At 28.5% G+C, this 24,018-nt stretch overlaps 1 protein-coding gene across 4 annotated transcripts in view; it reads left to right on the top strand.

The window, feature by feature from the left end:
• Nucleotides 1-24,018, top strand: part of Ehbp1 (Eps15 homology domain containing protein-binding protein 1) — a 78,233-nt gene that overhangs the window by 52,513 nt on the left and 1,702 nt on the right. For 3 of the 4 annotated variants that reach the window (XM_016063577.5, XM_016063575.5, XM_043042935.3), the window contains exons 12-16: nt 2,737-2,804; nt 15,175-15,286; nt 18,202-18,301; nt 18,381-18,454; nt 21,674-21,788. In XM_016063577.5, coding sequence (XP_015919063.3) covers nt 2,737-2,804; nt 15,175-15,286; nt 18,202-18,301; nt 18,381-18,454; nt 21,674-21,788 — 469 coding nt within the window. Of the gene's footprint in view, nt 1-2,736; nt 2,805-3,905; nt 3,922-15,174; nt 15,287-18,201; nt 18,302-18,380; nt 18,455-21,673; nt 21,789-24,018 lie in introns of those variants that run through there. The other variant, XR_011638262.2, reaches the window with a different exon arrangement.

The following is a 24,018-nucleotide window of genomic DNA, read 5'->3' on the forward strand; positions in this document are numbered from 1 at the left end:
TTAAGAAACAATGATACTTAATATCATTGATCAATAAACTTAACTTACTGATCAATAAACTTAAGAAACTTAGGACTCAAGAAATCTAAATTTGTGGGTCCTTTTTTTTGCTAAAAGCAGGTCCATATTTAAAATAATATAAATCTCCTATTTAAAGATATAGTACTTAAGGAGTAAATATTTTATGATGAAGAAAAAATGTGTGTTTAGTAATTTATTTGGCAATTGTTCAACAAAGAATTATAGCCAAAATTGTCTATAATTGTCCTTAAAAGATTAAAATCAAGTAAGTTTTTTTAAGATAAAAAGATCTGTTATATTCCTATTTTATATGTATTAATTCATAAATCTGAATAGATCATTTAAAATAATATTTAGCTTAAATAAGGATAAAACAACTATTACTGAAAACCAAATAGTATTTATAATACTTATATGTTAAAAATGAAATATTAACTCTTATTAATTATGTCTATTAAGGATAACAACAAAAAAAATTAAATTATCATGTTCCTGTAAAGAAATATAATCGAATAATAGATTATTTTCAATATATTTTGGAAACCATTAATTTCTAATAAAAAATAATGCTATCAAGTTGCAAAAATATTCTTTGTTGGAATTTGAAGGAAAATTAACATCCATAGAGGATGCGTCCCGACTTTTCTCTGCCCCCTTCTAAAAATTTTAGCGTATTTTAATTGCTATAGCACACAAGCGGAATCACTGCGTAATATTTAAATAATAGCAAGATTTACCCTTTTGGTCATTTCTTTATAAATTAAATCTGAGTATGTTTGAAGTGGCATACTTTTTTTTATCGGTTTTCTTTTTTATTTGGCATAAGGCCTTTTGCGTCTTTTCTTTTATAATTACAGAGAGAATTCTTACAAAAATATTTTTATTTTGTTTATTATCTAGGAGTAGATTCATAATTACTGTCTGATGAGGGGGGAGAAATGTGATTTCTAATGTAGCATTTAAATGCAACTTTAGTAATTCTTCCATCATAAATAGAACAAGATCCAATTTATGTTTCTTTTCCATGTATTAGTAGATACATTTACCTACAATATGGTATAGTTAGATTTTTTGAGTGACAATGTTTCTTTGAGATAAAGCTAAACAAATATTCCAGATTTGGTATTTTTTTAAGCATTAAATGGTTATATTTCTTAACAGCATCAATAATCCAATTAAGTGTTGGGTCACAGAGCTTGTTTTAATAATGAACTTTCATATTCAGTAAAAAAATATTGGTGTACTGTTAACCAAAAATGTCAGAGCAGGAAAATTCCAAAAACTGTTTTTTTTCTCTAACTTTGATGGAGCATAACTCTGAAAAGCAACTATACCCTGTGGAAATAAGTGCATTTCCATAACTAGCAACTCTATATTAATAATAAAGCTAAATAAAATTTTTTGATGTTGCTTTAATTAGATAAAATTCTTTAACATACTTGTAATTAACTTTTAAAGAAATGACCTTAATTGACCTTATAGCAATAAAGAAAACAAAGGAAATAAAAATGTGACGACCGAAGCCGGCGTCTTCAGGGGGTAACGGCCTCGGAAGCCATAAAATAAAACCTTTTCTATTGAGAGAGAGGCAAAATTAAATACCAAAAGTAACTCTCTCAGTACCCCGAAGGCTTTGTAGAAGTCCAGAAAAATACATGAAATATATAAAACCAATTCAGAAAAGAAATTCAAATAAAAACTTGAGAAAATAAAAGCTCACATTAAACCGGTCAAACAGCAATTTCACAAGAAAACTAAATGCAAAGGAAACACTTAAAACAAAAGAAAATAATGCCCTCTATTAAAATGCCCAGATTGAAAGAAGGAGAAGCAAAAGAGAAGATTAGGTAACAAATTAATATAATGCTTAACTGGGGCTGCTCAGTTAAGACTTGAATTGCGCCCTGTTAAAAGAAATAAAAATCTAGTATTGTTCAATCATTTTCTTAATCAAAAAATTAACATTACAAAAGTTAAAAGGAAAATCATTATTACTCAAATTATTCACAGCTTCCTGAAAACTTTCAATGTTATTGCAAATATTTTTAATCCTAACCAATTGTGAAAAAACAAAATTTTTGAAAATTTTATTACACCGAGTAGTTTCAGAGTTGCAGAAACAAATAACTTTAAATTTAAAAGCTTTCCTTTTATCAAAAACACCAATTTTGATTATTTTATCAACAATATCAATTTTAAAATCTAAATATTCAACATTTAAGCAATTCTCATTAGTTTTCTTCAAAACCAAATCTTTAAGATTACCACTTTTTTCTTTTATGGGAAAAGAATCCATCATTTTAAGAGAACCCCTAGGCACAAATAAGATAAACTTAATTGAAAGTCTTGATGGAATATTCTGAGAAATTAAAGAAATTAGTGGCATGTTATAACTTAGGAACAAACCTGTCAAAAGCATTTTGATGTCATTTGATTCTGCTCCCAGGGACAGATGTTTCCTCTTGATCCTGCATTTTATATATTTACATACATGAAATATTGTATTGTATTTTTATTGTAAATTTAACATTTTTATTGTTCTCATACGAAGTTTTAACTGTATATTTACAAAAGTGAGTTCTGTAATATACTCCATAAAGTTATTACATAATATTGTCCATAAAGTTGTTCTTTTCAGTCCCAAACTTTGTTATGAATGAATCAACAAGTTTAAGCACATTAATTTGTATTTATTAAGGAACATCATTTTTTCAGGTAAAGAATCATGTCTGGACTACAGAAAAATTTTACAAGAAACAAAAAATGAAAACCTTAGGCATGAGGTAAAAATTCTTTGTGTAAATATATTCCTCCTGTACAAATATAACATATTTTTTCTTATTTAGTAGCTATAAAAGTAATTCATCAATAAAGTAATTCAATATCAATTATTCTATACTCACTAACTTTTAGAAAGAAAATTGATTATGAATTTTCATAACAATTTGGCACAAGTAAAGGAATCCATCATACCCTTAAGTGCATCATAACTATATTTTTAAAATTAGTGATTATAAATAGCAACCTATCTTCTTGAATCTTTTCTGGACACTGTTTTTCTTGAGAGTGATTGTCCAATTTTTTGCTTTGTTAGTGAGTAACATTGATAAATAAAAGAAAATATGCTTTTTGATGATAAAAACGTTTTCATTTTATTTTATCAAAATTAGGCATTCAGAATAATGCAAAAAAATCTAAAAAACATCAAAATGTATATACCCATGTCAGCTTTTGATTAAAAAGTGAAAATAGATAATATATATTAAATGAAATGCATTGAAAATTTACATTGTGTTCTGACTTGCCCACTTTAAAATTATATTGTTTTTCATAATGATTTGATAGAGCAGCTTTCAGCAGCAATGCCAGGCTCACATATTATATTTTATATATTTTATTTTTATTATGTTTTATTTATGATTTATTATATTTTATTTTTAGATCATCTGCAGTTTTTTTAGCATCAATATCTCTGGATTATTATCATCAATATTAGTTTATTTATAGCATCAGTATCAGTCAAGTGTTTTTTTTTTTGTATTAATACTGAACTTTGATATTTCCTCCTATTTTTTCTGCTGCTAAGCACTTTTCAATGTTCTAGGCAAAGTTGGTGTGCAATCTGTGAAAAATGCATATTGATTCTTTAAGAAAATGAATTTGCTTTGCCATGAATTATTTGATTGTTTAATGAGTTTCTTAGATATTCTTACATGCCCGCATTTCAGTAGGAGTTTATAGCTGATGCTTGCAGCTTGATGTTTACAGCTGAACTGTTTTTTTCTTCTAAATTTACCTGTGCTTTCCCTTACCTTAGTATAAAGATATTTTTTCTCTTTAATGTGTAAATGCAAAACTAAGTAATATCAAATTATTTTATGCAGCTGATGCTTAAAACAGGTAGTTCATCTTTTATATAGTTTATATATATTTTTTTAATTTTGAATTTTAAAATATTTTCCTAAAATTATTACTACTGTTAGATTTTAAAGCAAAACTAGTTTCCATCTTTTATTCTTCCTTTTTTTGCATTATTAATGATATTGTATATTTGCTTGTTTATTTTTTAACGATTTGTAAATATTTATATCATGTTCATTATTTTCATAAGAGAAGAGAGTTTAAAATATTTTACAGATTTAGAGTTACTTTAATAGAATATGTCAGCTGAAAGTATTACTCGGTAGATTTGACACACACACGTATGTGTGTATAGATATGGGTCATTCTCACAAAAACAGTCATTTTCATGTCCCCAGTATATTTTATGTTTGTTTTACAGCTTACGAAAAAAAGAAATTCAGGGAAAGTGTACTTCAGAATGCAAGCTAACAAAAGAATAAAAATAAAATTATCAATTTTTATTTTTTATTTATTTTAGGTAATTAAAATATACCAATATGTCATTCCCTCACTTGTCCCCACTGCTGATTTAAAAAAAGAAAAAAATTGTTTCTGAAATACAAATTTTTTTTTTACAAATTCGAGTTTTTTATTTCAGAATACTGAAATACAGAATTCAGAAAATCAATTTTAAATTTAATTTCTGATAAAAATATTAACGCAGCACTATTTTAAACTTTGTCCCCAGTGTTTTGCGTCATTCCCTCACAACAATGTTCTTATCACCTGCAATCTTCTTAGAATAAAAATATTTTAATAAAAACTTCAGAAGTTAACAACTGGCTTCATAGAACAAAATTGCAGTATGTTTCCATCTTCAACTTAAAGAAGCTTTGCTGTGGAATAAATTTGAATGAATCAAACCAGGTAAAATTTTTTACATTTGTCATTCCCTTATGTCATTTTTCAGAGTAAAATAAAATACAACTTCATCGAGAAAGTGGATAATTATATGTTGCTTTCTTGTATGTGATTGACTTCAGAAATTAATTAGGCCTAACTGTTATTTCCAAATTTTATTGAATTCGTCATTCCCTCACTAGTGTATAAAGTGAGGGAATGACGCTGAAGTGAGGGAATGTTTCAAGATGAGTATATTATCAAAATTTTTTTTGTTCAATCGTGCCAGTCAATTTTATTTCCCAAACCTGTAAAAACTATTAAATATATAACACTAAATTATAATAAATATTAGATATACTTAGTATGTTATCATTTTCAAACTTTAGGTAGATGTAACTTAGATAAAAACATGTATTAAAATAAAATATCATTCCCTCACTATTAGTGTCATTCCCTCACTTTTTAAATAGTGAAAATAATTAATTTACTTATTAATTAATTTGAAAAATAAATTAAAAAATTAATAAATTAAATTATCAAATTAATTAATTTATTTATTAAATTAATTAATTAATTATTGATTATTATAAATTAATTAATTATTGATTATTATAAATTAATTAATTATTGATTATTATAAATTAATTAATTATTTAAAAAAATTAATTAATTTAAATATTAAGTATAATTTACAGGATATATACTTTCTTTATAATGTCATTACATATTTCTATTAATATAAAAAGTTTCAGAGCTTTTTATTCACTTTACTTTTTTGGGATTTTATGAACTGAAAAATGACAGTTTTCGTGAGAATGACCCATATAGTAAAATATACAAAGAAGACATGGAAAATGCTAAATAAAATGCTTTTTTTTTAAATATTTAAGTACCTGGAAAACAAAATAAGGAAAAGTTCTAATCTCATCATTAGCTCACACGATTATGTCTACAAAAAAGGCTGCTTTCTAATATTGTCAAAACAAAATATATCAATACAATACTGTGAAAAGTGCAGAAAAAATTGAAATGAAAATAGAATATATTATGCAAAAAATGAAACATATCAAACGAAGAATAGAAAATAACAGTACAAGAAAATTCAAAATAAAACACAAAATGTAATATATATAGTGAGTTGCAAATTCAAATGTACTTACACTTACCGACATCTTTCAAAAATGATTTAAAATATTTTCGGAACAAGTTTGCCAGATTACAAAATTTGAAAATAGAAGAATAACTACAGGATATTTTCTTGAATTTTTATTTTCTTGTTTTTACTTATGTTTAATTTTACATTTTTTGCTTATATATGTTCTATTTTTCCTTTCCACATTTTTTGGCGCTCCTCACACAATTGTGTTGATATATTTTGCTTTGGCTATATTAATACAATATTAGAAGGCACTCTTTTTTGCAGATATAATCGTGTGAGCTGATGTCAAGATTATATATTTTCCTTATTTTGTGTTCCAGTGTTTTAATTTTTTAATATTTGATATCTTATAATACTTTTATTCTTTCCTTTAAAAAATTTATATATTTTTTTCCATGTCTCCTTGTATTTTTATGGGTTCCTTTTATTTTTACTTATTTTTATGTACTTGCAGCTTATACTGCAATAAATAAGACTTTTTTTTTAAATTGCTCCATGATTTCTCTTTTCTTTATTGTGTTTATAAATATATATATACCGTATTTTTCGGCGGAAGCGCCTCGGCGCTATGGAAAAAAAAGTTGTTTTTTTCCTACATGCGGCGCTTCCGACGAAATATTTTTTAGTAGCAAAAAATTTTTTCAAGGAAAGTTATTTAAGATTAAATAATTTTCTGAGAGAAAGACTATTAAAAAAAATTAATAACGAAGTCGACGAAATATTCGCCAGTATCGCGATCTGCTGCAGAATATCGGCAATTGTAATTTGAGCGAACAGAAAAGGAAGTAATAGGACCCTAAATCCGACACTCACGGGACTGACGAAATGCCGAACTTCGGATCTCTTTCAGAAATTCCAATATGGCCTCCAAATATTCATTGTTAATTTCAGAAAAACCAATTAAAATAGTCAAGTTTCGATCGTAGATTATGATGAGGTGAATTTAAAACTGGCCCATCTTAAGAAATTTTACTAATCAATATAATAATCTATATAATATAATCAAGAAGAAATAATCCGAATCCTATGAAGAAGAAATAATTGTTTCTTCTTTAGAGCAAGATCATAGTTCTCCTTTTTTCTTTTGGATAACATTTTGTTTTAACAAAAGAGGCTAATCTGGCATAAAAAAAAAAAGCTAACAAGAAACTACAAAAAAAAAAAAAATTTAACAATTAATGCTAAGAACAAGCTAAAAACTAATAAAGATAAAAAATAAAAAAAACAAGCAAACAACTATTAACAAGAAAAAAAAATTATCAGTTAATAACTTATAAAAAGCAGCAAAATAAAAAAATTAATGAATCAAATAAAAAACCGCAAAAGGGATAGAATTCATTTTGTTGTCCACATGGTAGTTTCAATGTCAACTGGGTGTGGTTAATTTATGGTCAAACAGAGGAGGGAAATGGAGGGGGGGTGCAAATCAGTAAAGCACAAGCCCAGCTGTCAAGATTGATTGATCTGTTTTTTCCAACTTGCATTTCTTTGTTTTGTTCATTGGAAATGCAGGTGTTTTTACTTCTCAATTTATTTTAAACTGCTTAAGAAACAGATGTTTCCTTTGACACAGATTTATTATTTTTTTTTTTCAAGCTTCTTCAACAGAATAAAATTCCAAATAAAAAGAATATAGCTGATTTTTTTTGTCTTATCAATATAAATTTCTTTAATGAAAAGTAGATCAGATTAAGTGCTGAATTAAGGATCCCATACCCTTTTCTTTTCCCCAACCCCTTTAAAATATAACGGATTAATTCCTCCCAAACAGCTCCAGTAGAAATGACACGTGGAGGAGGTGGGGTACACCCTCTTTTAAACATTTTCTTCTCTTTTTAAGTTGAGTCTCATTGTGTTATTTCCACTGAAGGAGAGGACATTCTACCCACTAAAATTACACCCGCAAAGATTGTGAAAGTGAAACTTTATTTCCCCTTCCCTCATTCCTTCAGAATTTTTTTGGGGCCTGTTTAGTTATTTCTTATTGTTATTATTAGTTATTTCGTTATTATTAGCTGTTTCGTTATTATGTATTAGTTTTTCCTCAAATTGTTAACGGTAATAAATTTTGAAATCTTTTTATTTTAAAATCTTTCTTTTAATAAATTTTTATTTTATTTTTCTTATTACATTGTTTTACGGATTTCTGTAATCAGTTCAGCGTTAATTCAGCTACTGAACAAATAAATATTTTTTTGCTGTTCTTCTGCTTTTTGGCGCGGTGCCAACTGGTAAGAACAACTTTATTTTATATTGTTCTGTTGTTTTCTTTTTTTGCTGAAAGAGAACTTTTTTTGTTGCTTTTTTTTTTGCTGAAAAAGAAATTTTTTATTATAATTTAGAAATTAAAACTTTACTTTATGAAATGCATAAAAAAATTTTATTTTTTATTATGCAGACATTCTAAATGGTAATTTAAAGGTCTCTTCTAAAAGGATGCTGATATGCGCGGTTTAGCGTCATTGCGGCGCTTACTATAACTTTTTTTTTTTAATTTCATTTTTATCGATGTGCGGCGCTTGCGACGAAGCGGCGCTTTCGCCGAAAAATACGGTATATATATATATATATATATATATAGGTATAGATATACAATAACATTAAGGAAGAAAAAAAGTGCTGTGTAAGCAAAATAAATTAATCAAAAACAGCTTCATTGTCAAGACCAAAGCTACTATTGTTATAAGGGCCACATCAGCTCTTTCTAATTAATTTTTCAAGCTGTGTTATATTGGTTATAAATTATTGGTCATTAATTATTATAAGCTATTATTCCTGGCAATACTTAGGACTGAAAAGATTTAAAATGAAGTAGTCTACTGATAAAAGCAGAAACAAGCAACAAAACATAAAATCAAACCAATTATTTATTTTATTTCTTAGATTGAATGTATTTCCGAAAAACTATCAAATAACTTTTGGAAAAAAAATTAATAACCAATAAAAAAAATTATAATTTTTATTATATTTTCTCAAAAAAAATTTTTTTTTCCTAAAGTTATTTGATAGTTTTTCAGAAATACATTTAATCTAAGAAATAAAATAAATAATTGGGGGTTTTGCGCAATGAAATGAATTAAAACTGATGATTGACCAAGTCCTTTTAAACTGATACTGCATCATAAAAGGACTAAATCTGGTCACATAATCTAGTGTAAAATTAAAACAAACAAGCTAGCATTCTGAAACAAACAAGCATTCTAGCTACTGGTAAGCATGCCTAAAGGATTTCAAAAAAGAAAAAATTTTAGTGGTTGATTTTTTAAAAGAAGATGCAACACTAAATCAGTTAATTTGCATATTATTTATTTTTTTAAATAAAATTATTATGAATTTTAGTCATTTAAAAAAATATGCTGTAAAATATTGTAATTCAAATGATAGAGAAATTTTTTGCTACATTTTTTAGTGGACTGAGCCATATTTGAAACCAAGTGCCTTGCCTTCTTTTCTTCATTTTCAACCAGTACTGTAGGTTATATCTGGATGTCTAAAGCAGTTTTATTCATCCTGATCTATAAGTTGCTACTACTCTCCATTTATTTACTCCAAAACCCCACACTGCTTAGATATTTATCCACAGTGTCTAACCATCTTGATTGCCATCTACCTCTCCTTCTTTTTCCTTCTAGCTTGTAAAAAAATATTTTTTTTGCTTACATTGCTCTCTATAGATATGACTAAACAATCTCATCTGTTGAATTTTAAAAAATTCACTATAACTGATTCGTTGAATTTGCTGTATAACTCAGAGTTGTATCTTACTGTTCACGCATTATTCCCCTTTACTGCACCAAAAGTTCTTTACGGGACCTCCCGTTTAAATATAAATAATCTATTTTCTTCTGATTTACTCAATGTCCACCTTTGAGTCCCTTAGAGTTTGAAATAGCGAAAAACAGGTACTTTGCTCAGCAAATACCCGCGGCGGAACAAGGCCCAGAGTCTATTCCCCTCTTCAACCTCTTGAAACGGTCTACCATTTAACATCAAATAGTTGCGAAATAAGACCCGCTCTGCACCTCACCATGTTTCGAGGGTGAACGTTTTCCGACAGCCAACGCAGACGGAGGGGGCGGTAGACCGAGGATTGCTTCTCTGGTTTCGAGCTCTAGATTTGAAGTTTCTTGAACTTTGAAGTCTTTTATATTTTTTAAGGCGCACCCATATACACTGCTCGCTTTTAGCAAGTTTGAAATTATGTCTGAGTCGCTGAGCGACATCGAGGAGGAACCTCCGGAGACGTTTAATGATTCATTTGAAGAATCCATGAAGGATTGGGCAACATCCAGTTTCTATTTGAGAGAGAAACTTTTGAGGCTTGTCAACAAGAACCAGAACAAACCAATCAATTTGGTCCTGGCTTCTCAACTTTGCACCATTGCATTCGAGTACAGCGATATTATTAACAAGCAGAACGAAGTCCTGTCATACACAAAAGGGCTTCAGCATGAGGCGGAAAGAGCCTTGATGGAAATAATTAAAGGAAACGAGCCAAAGAGCAAGCAACAAAGAGCTTATGCGGACATGCTAAAGGCCAACCATGCTGGAGCTTTAAGACCAACTGCGGAACCATCAAACCCAAGGGGGAAGAGGTCGATCCCAACATTGAGAAGGTCATCAAAGAAAAAATTAACCCATCCAACATCCAGTTGGGTCTAAAAAAAGTGAGAAAAATAAGAAACGGAGGCATCCTGTTAAAGGTTGAGAAAAAAAGTGATGTTACAAAACTGTTTGAAGAATTGAAGGAGAAGGGACTCACGGATGAATACAAATGCGAAGAGATCAAGAGAAGAAACCCAAGAGGCATATTCTATGAGGTAGAAGAAATAGAAAACAAAAATGACCTAGAGAAATGACCCAAAGCATTATTTTCGATAAAGGGACACACAGGCACCCATTGGGTGGTGGAGACGAAATCAAGTGTGTTTAACAAAACAATGAAGCGGGGCAGACTTAATCTTAACTGGATAGCAGCTAAAGTCAGGGAGTACATTAGACCACTCCGCTATAATAGGTGCAATAAATTGGGTCACCAGGCCAAATATTGTAAACATCCAGAGACTTGTGGCGAAATGGGACGTAAAAGAGATACCTGTACCAGTAAGAGCTCTTGTGTTAACTGCAATGAAGCGAACCTAAGATACAATATGAAGCTACGAGCCAACCACAGTGCATGGAACCAGAGTTGTCCATCAACACAGTGGGCCAAGGACAGAATTCAACATTACAGCAGGTACTAAACTGCTCAAGAGTTCCGGAATTGTGAGCCCGAAAGGGCACTACTGCAAATTTTGTAATTTTACATGTTCTTTTTTGTAGTTCTTTTGTTTTGAATAAAGCGTTGGTTGGACCTTCCAGTCCTGGGACGACTCGACGGACCGCGGAATGGTGGACACCCACTGCTGTTGGCCCTGCCAATCTGCAGATGGTTTGACGCCGCCTCCCTGTGGGTTCGGACTCTCTAAATTTTCACCTCCTCTGCTCATCGACAAAGACTTGTGGTGCTCTTAATCTTGCTTGACTCGGGACCATGGCCAGTTGAGTTCTCTTCTCGGTCATTCGTGCTGCGCGGGATGCTTTGTGGCGGCGAGACAACAGCTAAATTTGCGTATGGGGCATAAATGGCCTGGGTCGCGTAAATACACTACCTTACTCAATGTCCAGCACCCACTTCCATATAAAACTGCTGGTATTTACTAAGGTCTTATACAGTTTTAGTTAGGTTTCCCTACTCAAGTACTACTGTCCTCTTAATCTAAAACAACATTTATTACCAATATTTATTATGTTGTTAATTCTTGTTTTAATGTCATTGTTATTGTTTACAATTGCTGTAACTGGTTAATTTTTTTCAAAATTAAAACTCTGTATTAAAACTGGTTAATTTTTTCAAAAACATACTATATTATTTTCAGTGGTGATGAATCTGGTGTTTTATTTGTCCCTGCCATGAATTTAGTCTTTTTGCAGTGGCAATTAATCCAAAATTTTTAGTTGCCATCTCAAGGGCTTTAAAAGCTTTAATCAAATCTTTCCTTGCTCTACAAATAATATCTATATCATTAGCAAATGCTAATACTTTTAAAAAACGTATAGACTTTTAAAAAACGTTTTTTTTCTTCTTTTGTATTAGTATGCCTGAATCTCTCAATTCTTTGTATAGGGTAATATTAAACAATAGCAAGCTAACACATCTTCATATTTTAGTTTCTTTGTGTAAAAATTTCTTTGCGTTTTTTTTCTTTGTGTTTTTTTTTATCAGTAGGACCATGGACAATAAGTCCAATGTATTGTAGTTTAGCTTTAATACATATTTTACCCATTCATTTATTGATGGGTTCAAAATCTGTTATCCTAAGTCTTACTTTTGTTCTTATTATAAAGCCTGTTCCAAAGTGGGGTTGTTGTTTTTTTTAGCAGCTAATATGGACTACAAGTGTTCTTGTCCAATTTACCCTTCTCCAGCTATCTGTCCTCTTATATTTCTAGGATATCTAATTTATAAATCCATGTTTTTTTTTGTTTTGTTTTTTCTTTTAGCTTCCCACTTTGGTAAAGTGTAAGTATATTACAAGACTTTATATTCAGTTCCTATTTTGTGCTGTGCCCTCTGGGTAAGGTCTGTCTAGTTTTCACTACTTGAGATTCCTATGTGATCTAATTTAAGAGCATACTTCATTGTTATTAGAGTTTACAGAAAAAATTGGAGTCATGTGATTTAATTTTTTTTTTCTTCATAAATGTATTTTCCATGGCGGAAACAATGTGATTACAATTCAGTTTCATATTTTCAGAATGTTCCAAAAGATATCAGAATGTTCCATATGACATTTCAATTTTTTGCATGAATTTCAAAACTGTACTTAAAGACAGTTATCATGGAACATCCTAATATCTTTTGAAAATATGAAATTGAATTGCAATTGCAACATCCTTTATTTCATAAAAAGCATTAATGAAAGCAAAAATTACACTAAATGTCTCCAATTTTTTTTTAAATGTCACCAATGTACTCGAAATGTAAAATAAAGTATACTTTTGCACCTAACTCCTTAATTAGATCATGTGGAAATCTCAATTAGTGAAAACTGAACTAATCTTACCCAAAAACATGGAACGAAAAAGAAACTGAGTATAGGAATCTGAAATGCACTTACACTTTTCAGAAGTGAAGCAATAAAAAATTTAATAGATAAAGTTGCAAGATCTAAATTAGATATCCATAATATTTCTACTTCACTTTTAAAGGAGTTTTAAAAATATAAATTAGGGCATATGAGCAGATGTCAGTAATTTATAAATGTTAGATATATGTAATATAAAAATAAATTTAATAATTTCTTATAGTGAAGTAATTCTTTTGAAATAGAAGTTCTTAAGCTTGCCAGGTAGGAGCACATTTCTTAAAGTCATGTAATTATTGATTATCTGCAAACATTGTAAATAAAAGTCCTGCATAGTCAAAATCATTCAATATTTTATTGCAACTACGCGTTAAAATATCACCTGAACTGTCGTGGGAATTATTTCCTCAGTAATTCATCAAAAGTTTTCGTTATAAAAATTGGACCTTGTGAAAATTTGTCTTTTCTCTAATACTATTCACTAATTGAGTAATAAATGTGTGACATGCTTCCTTTTTTCTGTTGGCTGAATCCTATATATTTTGAAAGTAAAATATAAAATGTTCCATTGATCACAGTCTTCTAGTTTCTCTTCTTCTTTTAGCAAGGACATTTTTTATTGCCTAGTTCCTGATATTTATATATGAAACATAAAAAGCTTCAACTAATCTTTTTATATTATTCCTTTATCTAAATCGTTTTCCTTATTTAATATTCAAAACTAAATGCTTTCTTAGACTTAATTATTCATTTCCTCTTTTCTTATTCTATGTTTAGATCTCAAGAATGTATGAATTAACATTTTATAGTTTTCCCTTTACTAACCGTGAGAAACATATTTTCCCTCAAGCTATTTCATAGACCAATTATAATTGCTCAGGTTTCTCTTTTTCTCTAAGACAAAACATAATTACAGGACTATTTTATAAGATTTTCCCTAGTTTTTCTTTGGCGAGCACTTCGATTTGTGTGTCATTTAGATGATGTTCATTATGATTATGATGGTTAAATAAAGTTAATTTACTCTTTTTAAATCAATCCACTGCCTGTTTCTCCAGCTCTCCCGACTAAAATTCTTAGATATATATAATCTTAAATATTTTATAAATCATATAATTTTTATGTAAAATATATACCATAAGAAATAAATCTCGTTTGTGTCATGAGGGTAACTATAATTTTAATTTTTTTTGGATTTAAGTATTACAAAAAAAAATGAAATTTTTATTGCTGACCCTTATGTTTAAAGGAATGAATTTAAGTTTAATCTTAACAAATTCCATTAAATTATAATATATTTCTAAAAATATTCGTATGAATATTATCTTTTGTCGAATTAAGAGAATTTGAAAAGAAACGAAAATTGTGATGGCATATCTTTATATCATTATCAAGGATGTTTCGTAGACCGTCACCAATAGCCCATTGTGCAGCTGTAGTGTAAGATAAATAAACTATCTACCTATTATGCTTTAACTTCCCATTTTATAACTCGCCATTTTAAGTGGGAAATATTTTATTTAATCATTTATCAAAAATTGATCATTAGTAACATGCTATATCTACTTCTTCGCTTCATGCTATCTTTAAGCATTTTTATGGAGTTTTTTTTGGTTAAAATTTTATATGCTTTTACTTGATTAAATTAAGTTAACAAAAAATCAGTTTATTTATTTTTATTATTTTTTGGTACTCCTTACACTATTAAATTAATATATTTTGTTTTGGCAATTTTGATGCAATATCAGAAAGCATTTCCATCAAAATCTAACCGTGGAGTTGAAAAAAAGGCTTTACCTCTTGCAGTTAATTCTTTTTTTTATTTAAATTAATTATTTTCTTCTTTTAAACAGTGTTTTATTAATTATTGATTTCCTGAGATCTTTTCTATGTCGGATTATCTTATATTAATAGTTCTATGTACTTGTAATTCATATACAATTTACAGTTTATAAAACTTCTCTACCGTAATTTTTCAAAACTTTATCTTAATCCTCTCACTATATCTATACATAGAAAGAGAGAGACGAGTGTGTGAGATACTTTTATTTAATTATTCTTCATTTATATTTCATATTATTTGTTATCATAAAATAGCTCTAAAAATTCTTTGTTTTATAGGTTGACGCAGGCTATTACATTGATGAAGAAATAAAAGCAATTGAAGATAAACATAAGAGTTTGGACAAAATAGCATCAGAAATTGAAAAAAATGTTCGAGCTGCTATGAAAGGTACCCATTTTTTAACAAAAAGAAATTATATAAAAAAGATTAATCTTATGGAAATGTAATTTTTGGGAAATTGGTTATATATTTAGTTAGTTGAATTCTCAATAGAAAAAATTTTTAAGGATCATTTTGAAAATTTAAGTTTGATCAATTTATTTTTCGTAACTTTTATGTAACTATATCTTTAAAGCAGCAGCAACACAAAGTACAATGTTATGTTCATCTTCAACTCCCATAAAGTTAATGATAAGTGAAAATTAAAACGCAACTCCATGGCAGCTGAAGAGGCTATTGTCACCTCAGCCATTTTTTTCTTTTAGTGAAAGATTCAAAGATGGGACTGACATATTATTAGACGCACTATTAGATTCTATGTAAAATTATAATTATCAGATGATACTATACAGCTGTATTGTTTTTAGTTGGATGATACCAGTTGGTATTTGTTTGCGCTCCTGTATCAATTGGTTAACATTGTAATGCAATACGTTAAAAATAAATACAAATAGGAAGTATCTAAAAATCTCCTGAATAAAAATCCATTACATGTATGTTTAAATATAAAAGTATTGCATATAAACTCATGCAAATCTGGTAATTATTAAAAAAACTACAGTGTGTCTAATAATTTGATCTATTTATTATAATATACTAATATAATGCTTGATATAATAAATATATTTTTATAATATATTGTCTAATGCATCCTATCATTACATATCGTTTAATTGAACCAACTGATAAGAGGCTGCATGTTATATATCGTTTAATTGAACCAACTGATACACTAACGTAAACAAGTGCAAACTGGTTTCAGTCACATAAAAACAGTAAAGCTGTATAGTATCACCTGATAATTAAGATTTTACATAGAATCTTATAGTGTGTCTAATAATTTGGCCAGGGACTGTAATAAGGGTGTGAATCAGAAGACCCATGCACTTGCATGCAGCCTCAAAACTCTTTCCTCAAGATCAGCAATTCTGTTACTTAGTAACAGAATTGCTGCTCTTGGGGAAAGAGTTTTGAGTTCAAGTGTTTTTGATTTACACTTAATTCCTTGTTGGAATTTTTTCTTATATATTTTGAACTGTCTGATTAACTAAAAAAAAGTAAAACACTGCTTTTAATGAAGCATATACAAAGCACTGCATTAAGAAATTATATGATAGCTAATTTGAGTAATAGCTAATTTATTGATAGTTTTTCTGTGTTTATAAAAGTCCCAGAAACACAGTTTCTTACTTTATAGTGCAAGGACATTTTAGAACAGAAGTTTTTCATTTTTTTAGTATGATTGGTACAAAATGGTGTAAAATCAGTAGCAGAAAAAGTAATACCTACAGTGTGTTAGCTAAGTTCTGTCAATATTAATCATTCCTCACAAAGTTGCAAAATGTGAGAAAACATTTACTCACATAACAAAAATTAACACTTAATTCTCTTCTTTGTCCATAAGAATATGTGAATTTTTTATTATTCACTTAATTTTTTTAAAAAATATTTATTGTTTTGCTTATAACGCTATGCCTTGGTTCAGGCTTTTTGAAATTTGGAGGTTGGCAGGTTTGTAATGAGTATAACATGTTGTATTAACTTAGTACTTAAAAAGGTTTTTTTTTAACTTTTTGCACTCTCTAGTGTGGATGACATGAGAAACTCATCTTTGTTGATATATGGTGCTGAGATCTAGCTACTCTACCAATTTTTTTTAAATAGTTTATACTCATTTTGCAAGGGGTACATTGTTACAAGATTTGAGGGGTGTTAACTTAAATATGTTTGAGTAAGACAAAACACCACCCTGAAGTATTCTATCTTTTTTTGCATTTATTGAAAGCTTACAACATTTTCAGTAATATGTTATAAAAATGTTCTAAAATTAGAACTGTTCAGAAAGTTACAATGAACTCCACAGAATTGCATAAGGAGAAGTCGTAATAATCTGTGTATTACCTGCATCAAATTGCTTGAATCTAGTACTAAATGTCATTACCCCCAGGTTAATATAATAAGAAATTTTTTTTTAAATTTAAATTTTAAGAAAAATTCATTTTTATCAATCCTCTTTCTAATTTTATGTACTGCATAAAATCACTTCATCTGTCAAGAAAAAGTTGGCAATCCACTAAATTCACTTATATTAACTATTAAATTGCACTCTATTTACATTGATAACACAGCTTGTTTTCTTGTCGTTGATTCATTTGAACAACTTTTGATACAGAAATGTGGTCAAGGCTGAACTAGTGAACATTACTGACGCAAATTAAACCTTGACAAGTTCATATCTGTAGCAAATGGGGTTCTTCCAGGTACAAAACACTTGGAGAAAACAAAGTATATTTTGATCAGCACATTCTTCTGAAGAATTTTGAATAGATTCTGGATTGTAAATCTGTTTTGAGTTAACCGTTAATATTAAGATTATTAGGAATCAGATACTTGAGCTCTGGTAAAATGAATTTGTTAATTATACCTATGGCATGCGGTCCATAGGCTAAAAAATCTGAAACAGGCCAATCCAGTCCATATGGTAGAGTTGAAGGCTGCTATCAGTGAAACCTGAGATAATATTAGCTGGGGCAGCATTGTATTTTACAAGTCATAAATAATTATATTGGGTGTATCGATCATTACCACTAGTAACTTTATTTTGGCGAGGCAATATTCTCACCTCCTTTTTTTATTTATTCGTAATTTTTTCCTGCCCAGAAGGGGCAGAAAGTGAATTATTTTTTCTGAATATGTATTTGTATCTATACTTTCTTAGCATATATGTTTCCTTATTGGCTTATTTTGTGTCGATTTGGGGCTCATAATCAAGTTGGCTGTGTGGAGAGCACTACTTATAACTTTTAGAGTTCTTTTTTCTTTTGTTGTATGTATTTAACCTGTTTTTTATGTTTTTTTATTAGATAACAAAGATGTTTTAGAAGATCAACTTTTAAAAATGTGGTTTACATCAATCAATGAAAAGAATTCTCTTTTGCGTCGTCAAACTCAACTACAAATTCAGTAAGAAAATGTATATTTTACATATAAATTTAACTTTTATTAAACAACAATGTCATTAATGAGAAATTACCGTTTTCAGAAAAAAAGAATATGAATTGCAGAAACGCTGTGAATTTTTAACTGAAGAACTAAGAAGATTGACTTCTAAAAGTGGTTAGCTCTCAACTTTTTTTCTTTTAAAATATCTTTCTTTTTTTAGTTCAAAAAAAATTGTAAGTTCAAAGATAATTTGTTTTTCACGATAGTAGTTCAAGAATGCTAAAGTTTGGCTCCATTTTCCTTTCTTTCCACTAAAATGTTAAAAACATTTAGACAAAATAATTCACTCAACTGTACTCAGTGTGCAATTTTAATAAATAGTTTTGGAATTAAATTTAATCAACAAGAAAATAACTATTTCAACTATATATCTTTATGAACAACAATTAACATTACGATTGGAGAGACATGCAGAATCAGGTAAATGCAAAAATGCATTTGATTCAAAGAATTTTTTTAAAAAAATTCATTTAAACAAAAAAACTGACTAACCTTACAAGTGCAGTAAAAGCTCGATATAATGAGTACAAAATATTTAGCGAAGCCTGTCAATAAGATAGATTTCTATGCCATTGTCATAATACTAATATAGAGTTACAAAAATTATATATTTATAACGAGTTGAATACTTCTAGTCTTCTATTATTGCAACAATGTTTTCCTCATTTTTTAGAGAAATACTACTTTTTGCTATTAAAGTTAGCAATATTATGCCAAAAGGGAAAACATTTTATTCTTGATATCGTTACAGAAACCTGAGAAATGATCATTGTTTTCCTGTTATTTCAACCTTTATGTTTATAAAGCAGATATGTTTAGACATCCAGGGTCTAAGTTATCTCTCATACTGAAAAATAATTCTTTTGTCATTTTTATTAATTCTGCTGCAAAAAAAATTTTCCTTTTGTAAGTCATATATCTATTATACCCCATAATTTCCCATTTTGAGAGCTTACTATTGAAATAATTATTCGATGAAGTCAAAATCTATTGCACTCTATTTAATTTTTTTCTTGCATCATCAAAAAAAAAGGACTCCATCATTTCTTGCTCAGTCTACAATCTGTTGACCAAAACTGCCTATTACATCTTTAATTTTTTATATTGGATAATATGTGCAGTTACTTGTAATGACAAGCTATTGTTTTTGTTTTTTTTTATAGTTCCATCTGTTATTGTGAATCGTTGTTATAACAAAACTTTACATTATTTTGTTTGTAAATTCTATATTATATTATTATGTACATGTAATTCAGATAGTTCCTTACTCTCGTAATAGATTTTAATAATAGTTTAAAATAAGAATTAATATACTTTGTTTTCAAATTTATGATTATTTAGCTTTCATGTAAAGTGTAAGAATAAATTTATATGTATTATATTAAGATAGGATAGTGACTGTTATGTGTAATGAAAAAATTTGTATAAAAATTGACCTGTGATGATTTTAAAATCATATATGCACTTAATTAAAAATATAAGTGTTCAATTTAAAGAAAAAAAAACATTTTCTTGCCAATTAAACTTAGCATATAACGAAAATCTATATGTAATTCCTTAGTTTTGAAGTTTGATTAGTATTGCAAGATTGTATTTCAATTTAATATAGGATGTGATAATTTTGGGTAACAAAATTTATGATAATTTCCATTTATACAAATCATTATGCCAAGCGTTTAGCGTCAATGGTAGAAAACCAATTGAATTGTGAAACAGCATTGAACCATCAAATGTGTTTCAATTCCATTAACTTGTATCTGACTCAGAAGACGCTCATTATTCTAAATTGAGTCTCTATACGCTTCACAAAATTGTATTTAAAGAATGATATTGCAAAAATAATAATAATATCGGACTTTTAGTATTTGAGAAAACTTATTTTTTAATTTTTATTTCTAATGATAAAAATTTCTCATTCATAATATTTTTAACTAAAAAAAAGCAATAAATTACTTATAAGTATAACAATAAAAACTCTAAACAACTTATATAACAATATTATAACACCTGGTTGTCTGAAAAATTTAGGCTGAAATTAGCTAACTCAAAATGTCACTTGATATTTAAAAAAAAATTGTTGTACATAAAAATAGCAGCTTATAGTTCTTTTTAGAATCTCGACGTTTAATGAGTAAAAAAATCATCATTGTTTTAGACCCTACTTCTTTTGTTTAAACAAGCTGTCAGTTTACATAATTTGAAGAAATCACAGTACGTAATATATTAAATCAAATCCAATGCCTTATAATTTGGACAAAGAATCAAATACTTATTCATTTTGTATTAATGTTTATTGATATTAGTAAAATATTTTAAAGTAATGCATTTTGCAAAAATGAATGTTTGAAAGTCAGTCATTCAAAAATTAAAGTTAATTATACATTGGATTTAAAGTATATTCCCTCAAATACATAAACTAAATTTTTTTTATGACTTTTGCTGTTATTTTCTTTATGTGTAAATTTTTATTTGTGCTGTTATTTTCTTTATGTGTGCATTTTTATTTGTGCTGTTATTTTCTTTATATGTGTATTTAGATTATATGTGTAATAGAACAAAGCATATTGTGACCCAGTACAGAATACAACAGTTTAGTAAAACTTCCTTTTTTCCTCTTTCATTCTCTGATCTATTGAATAAAAACACAATTAACTGCAAAAAAATGAACATAGGCATTTCCTTTGTATAAATTTTCACAGTACTCACTTTTGCACTGTAGTTGCTGTTTTGAGAATGTAAAATGCAATGACTGGCTAAATGCGAACTCAGAGCTTGAACAGAGAGGCAATTATTGAAAAGCCAGACCATTGTAATGAATAGAGCCACTTCAAACTCTCAGCTAGGAGCCATTTCAAACTCTCCACAAGGGGCTAAATTACACCCTAAAGAAGGAGTAGCTTTGATATCAGTACTGTAGCTTGATTGCTGGTTATGTTTTTGAAAGAACCTTAATTTGATGTTGTTGAAATCCATGTTAAATTACGTTATGTATTTTGCAAATGTCAATGCATTAAAATGCTATTTACTGAAGATTTATTTGATGGCAAAAATTTACAAAAGTACTGAGATAATGTAGGTAAATGCCCCTTATCTATTTTTACATTTATAGAAATTTTTAAAAAAGCTTTGAAAAAAATATATTTTAATATCAACTTACTAAAAAAAGTTTTTTCACCTGACCCTATTGTTTATTACATAGAGAAAAGATGTTTTTAAATAAAAAATTAAAACTCCATTTCTAATTAGTGTTTTAATTATTCTTTAAGAGAGATGTTTTCTTCAACTAAGTTTTGTTTCTTTCACTAAATACTTCCGTCTTTTATTTCATTGTAGATAAACAAAAATCTCATACACAAAAGGCCCGTGAACAATTTTTAATGGAACAGTTATTGATACTCATTAATGAGCGAGATGAACTTGTTCATGATTTGCATTTACAAGAACAAGGGTAAGTGAAGATACTTTTTAATTTTATTTGAATTCTATGCCAGCGAAATCAAAGAAAATGAAATCTCAAAAAGATGACAATATAAGTATGACAAAGATGTACAGTGCACCAAAAAAAATCGACTATCCTGAATAAATTTTGTTCTGATAATCGGATCTTCACATTCTAGGACTCATTCTTAACGATCTGAAGGGTTACTTTCAAATATGCAAATTAATGTGTGCAGACTTTGTTTTAAGTTACAAAACCAGACACAAAAGCATACTTTCTCTGAATAAACATACCTTCTTTTCTATGGATTTGTATTTTTGACCCTCAAAATATCTGTGGTAGCCACAATCTGGGAAATATAATCCTAATATTTTGGTCAGGAGTGGACTCCTCAGTTCGAACCCCTTAATGTTAATTTTACTTTTTGTATATTTCGCTACATCTCGAAAGCTTTTTAAGCAAATTAAAACATTTTGCTCACAATTATAAAATTAGTTTATCTAAAGATAATTCCATGCAAAAAATAACTTTTAGTAGGTATTTATTATTTTTTATTATTTTATTTAATAATGGTCAAAAAAATTATGAATTGTAAGGTGCAAAATTTTTTGCACGGTAAAATACAAAATTTGTCCAAAATCTATCGAATAGTTTCTCAGAAATCAAATATTAAATATCTGATTTTTTTTAATTCAATTTCTCAGGAACTTTTCAACCAAGTTTGCTCAAATTTTGTATTTTGCTATGTATAATTATATTCTTTAAAGTGGTGCAAAAAAGTTTATACCTTTTGATTTAAAGTTTTTTTTCATCCATTCTTAAGTAAAATCATAAAAAGTAATTAAAATTTATTAAAAGTTATTTTTGGCATAGAAATATCTTTGGATAAACGAATAGTATAATTTTGTTCAAAAAGGTTTTAATTTGCTTAAAAAATTCTCGAGATATAGCGAAATACGCAGAAAGTAAAATTAACATTACGAGTTCCAAACTTTGGAGCGATCTCCGGACCAAAATATTGCGACCATATTTCCCATATTGTTGCTACCCCCTATATTTTAAGTGTCAAAATTCCAATAGAGCCGCAATGGCTCAGGGGATAGAGCGTCCGCCTTCCAATGAGGCGAACTGGGTTCGAAACCCAGTAGATACGAATTCCGCATCTGGCTTCCACAGACCACAGTGCTGACGTGCAATATCCTCAATGGTAGACAGATCATGGTTTAGAGTCCCCTTGCCGTCAGGCTAACCATGGGAGGTTCTCATGGTCTTCCTCTCCATGTAACGCAAATGCGGATTAGCTCCATCAAAAAGTTCTCCACGAAGGCAAATTTCTCCCAATACTCAATTCAGGTCTTCCTGGTCTTCTGGATTGGGTTCAAGGTTATAAGGCTGCATAGTTGAACATTAGTAGTCGTAAACCCATAAAATTGGGTCGGCTGTTCAAAGACGGTTATAAAATTATTAAAAAAAGAAGTTTTTTTGTCAGAGAAAGTACGTTTTTGTGTTTGATTTCGTAACTTTAATTATTGTCTGCACTTATTAATTAGCATATCTGAGGTCACCCCTTCGAACCATTAAGATTGAGTTGTGGGGATCCGATCATTAGATCAAAAGTTATTCGTGGTGGCCTATTTTTTGCACACTGTACATATATATTATTAAAACTTTAAGTAATTGGTCGGCAATATTTAAATTTGTTTAAAGTTTGATTAAGAACTTTTTAAATATTTTTGAAAACAGTTTGCATGGATATATTAGGCAAGATTTCAAAACATTGGTTTAAATAAAAAAAAATCAATAAACTTATATTTAATCATCTGATGTCAATATTTTTTCTAAGTCTTTTAAGTTTTTAACTTTAAAACAGAACAACTGTAATTATCATTGCATAGTATCTTTAGATTTGTTGATTTATCATTTCTCATTCATTTCTATTTGAAAAGTTAGATGGAAACATCGAAGTAATCTAGATGACTTCCCATATGCAAAAAAGTTTCTACAAGGTGTTTTCGTACTATATAAATAATTCTTATGATCTTCACACTGACTGTTACAATTAGTATGTAAGTTAGAGAAAAAATAACAAAATTTGGTTAACCTTTATCACAATCCACTCACCATCAAATTATTTGAACTTAAAGTTGATTTCAACCCTCAAAAAATATACATTCTCCATCACAGAAATTTTAATTTGTGAATGCTTTTATGTGGTTGAGAAATTGTTTTTCGCAAATTT

Source organism: Parasteatoda tepidariorum, chromosome 11 (assembly GCF_982258835.1).
Source record: "Parasteatoda tepidariorum strain Cologne lab strain chromosome 11, Ptep-v5.0, whole genome shotgun sequence".
NCBI lineage: Eukaryota > Metazoa > Arthropoda > Arachnida > Araneae > Theridiidae > Parasteatoda > Parasteatoda tepidariorum.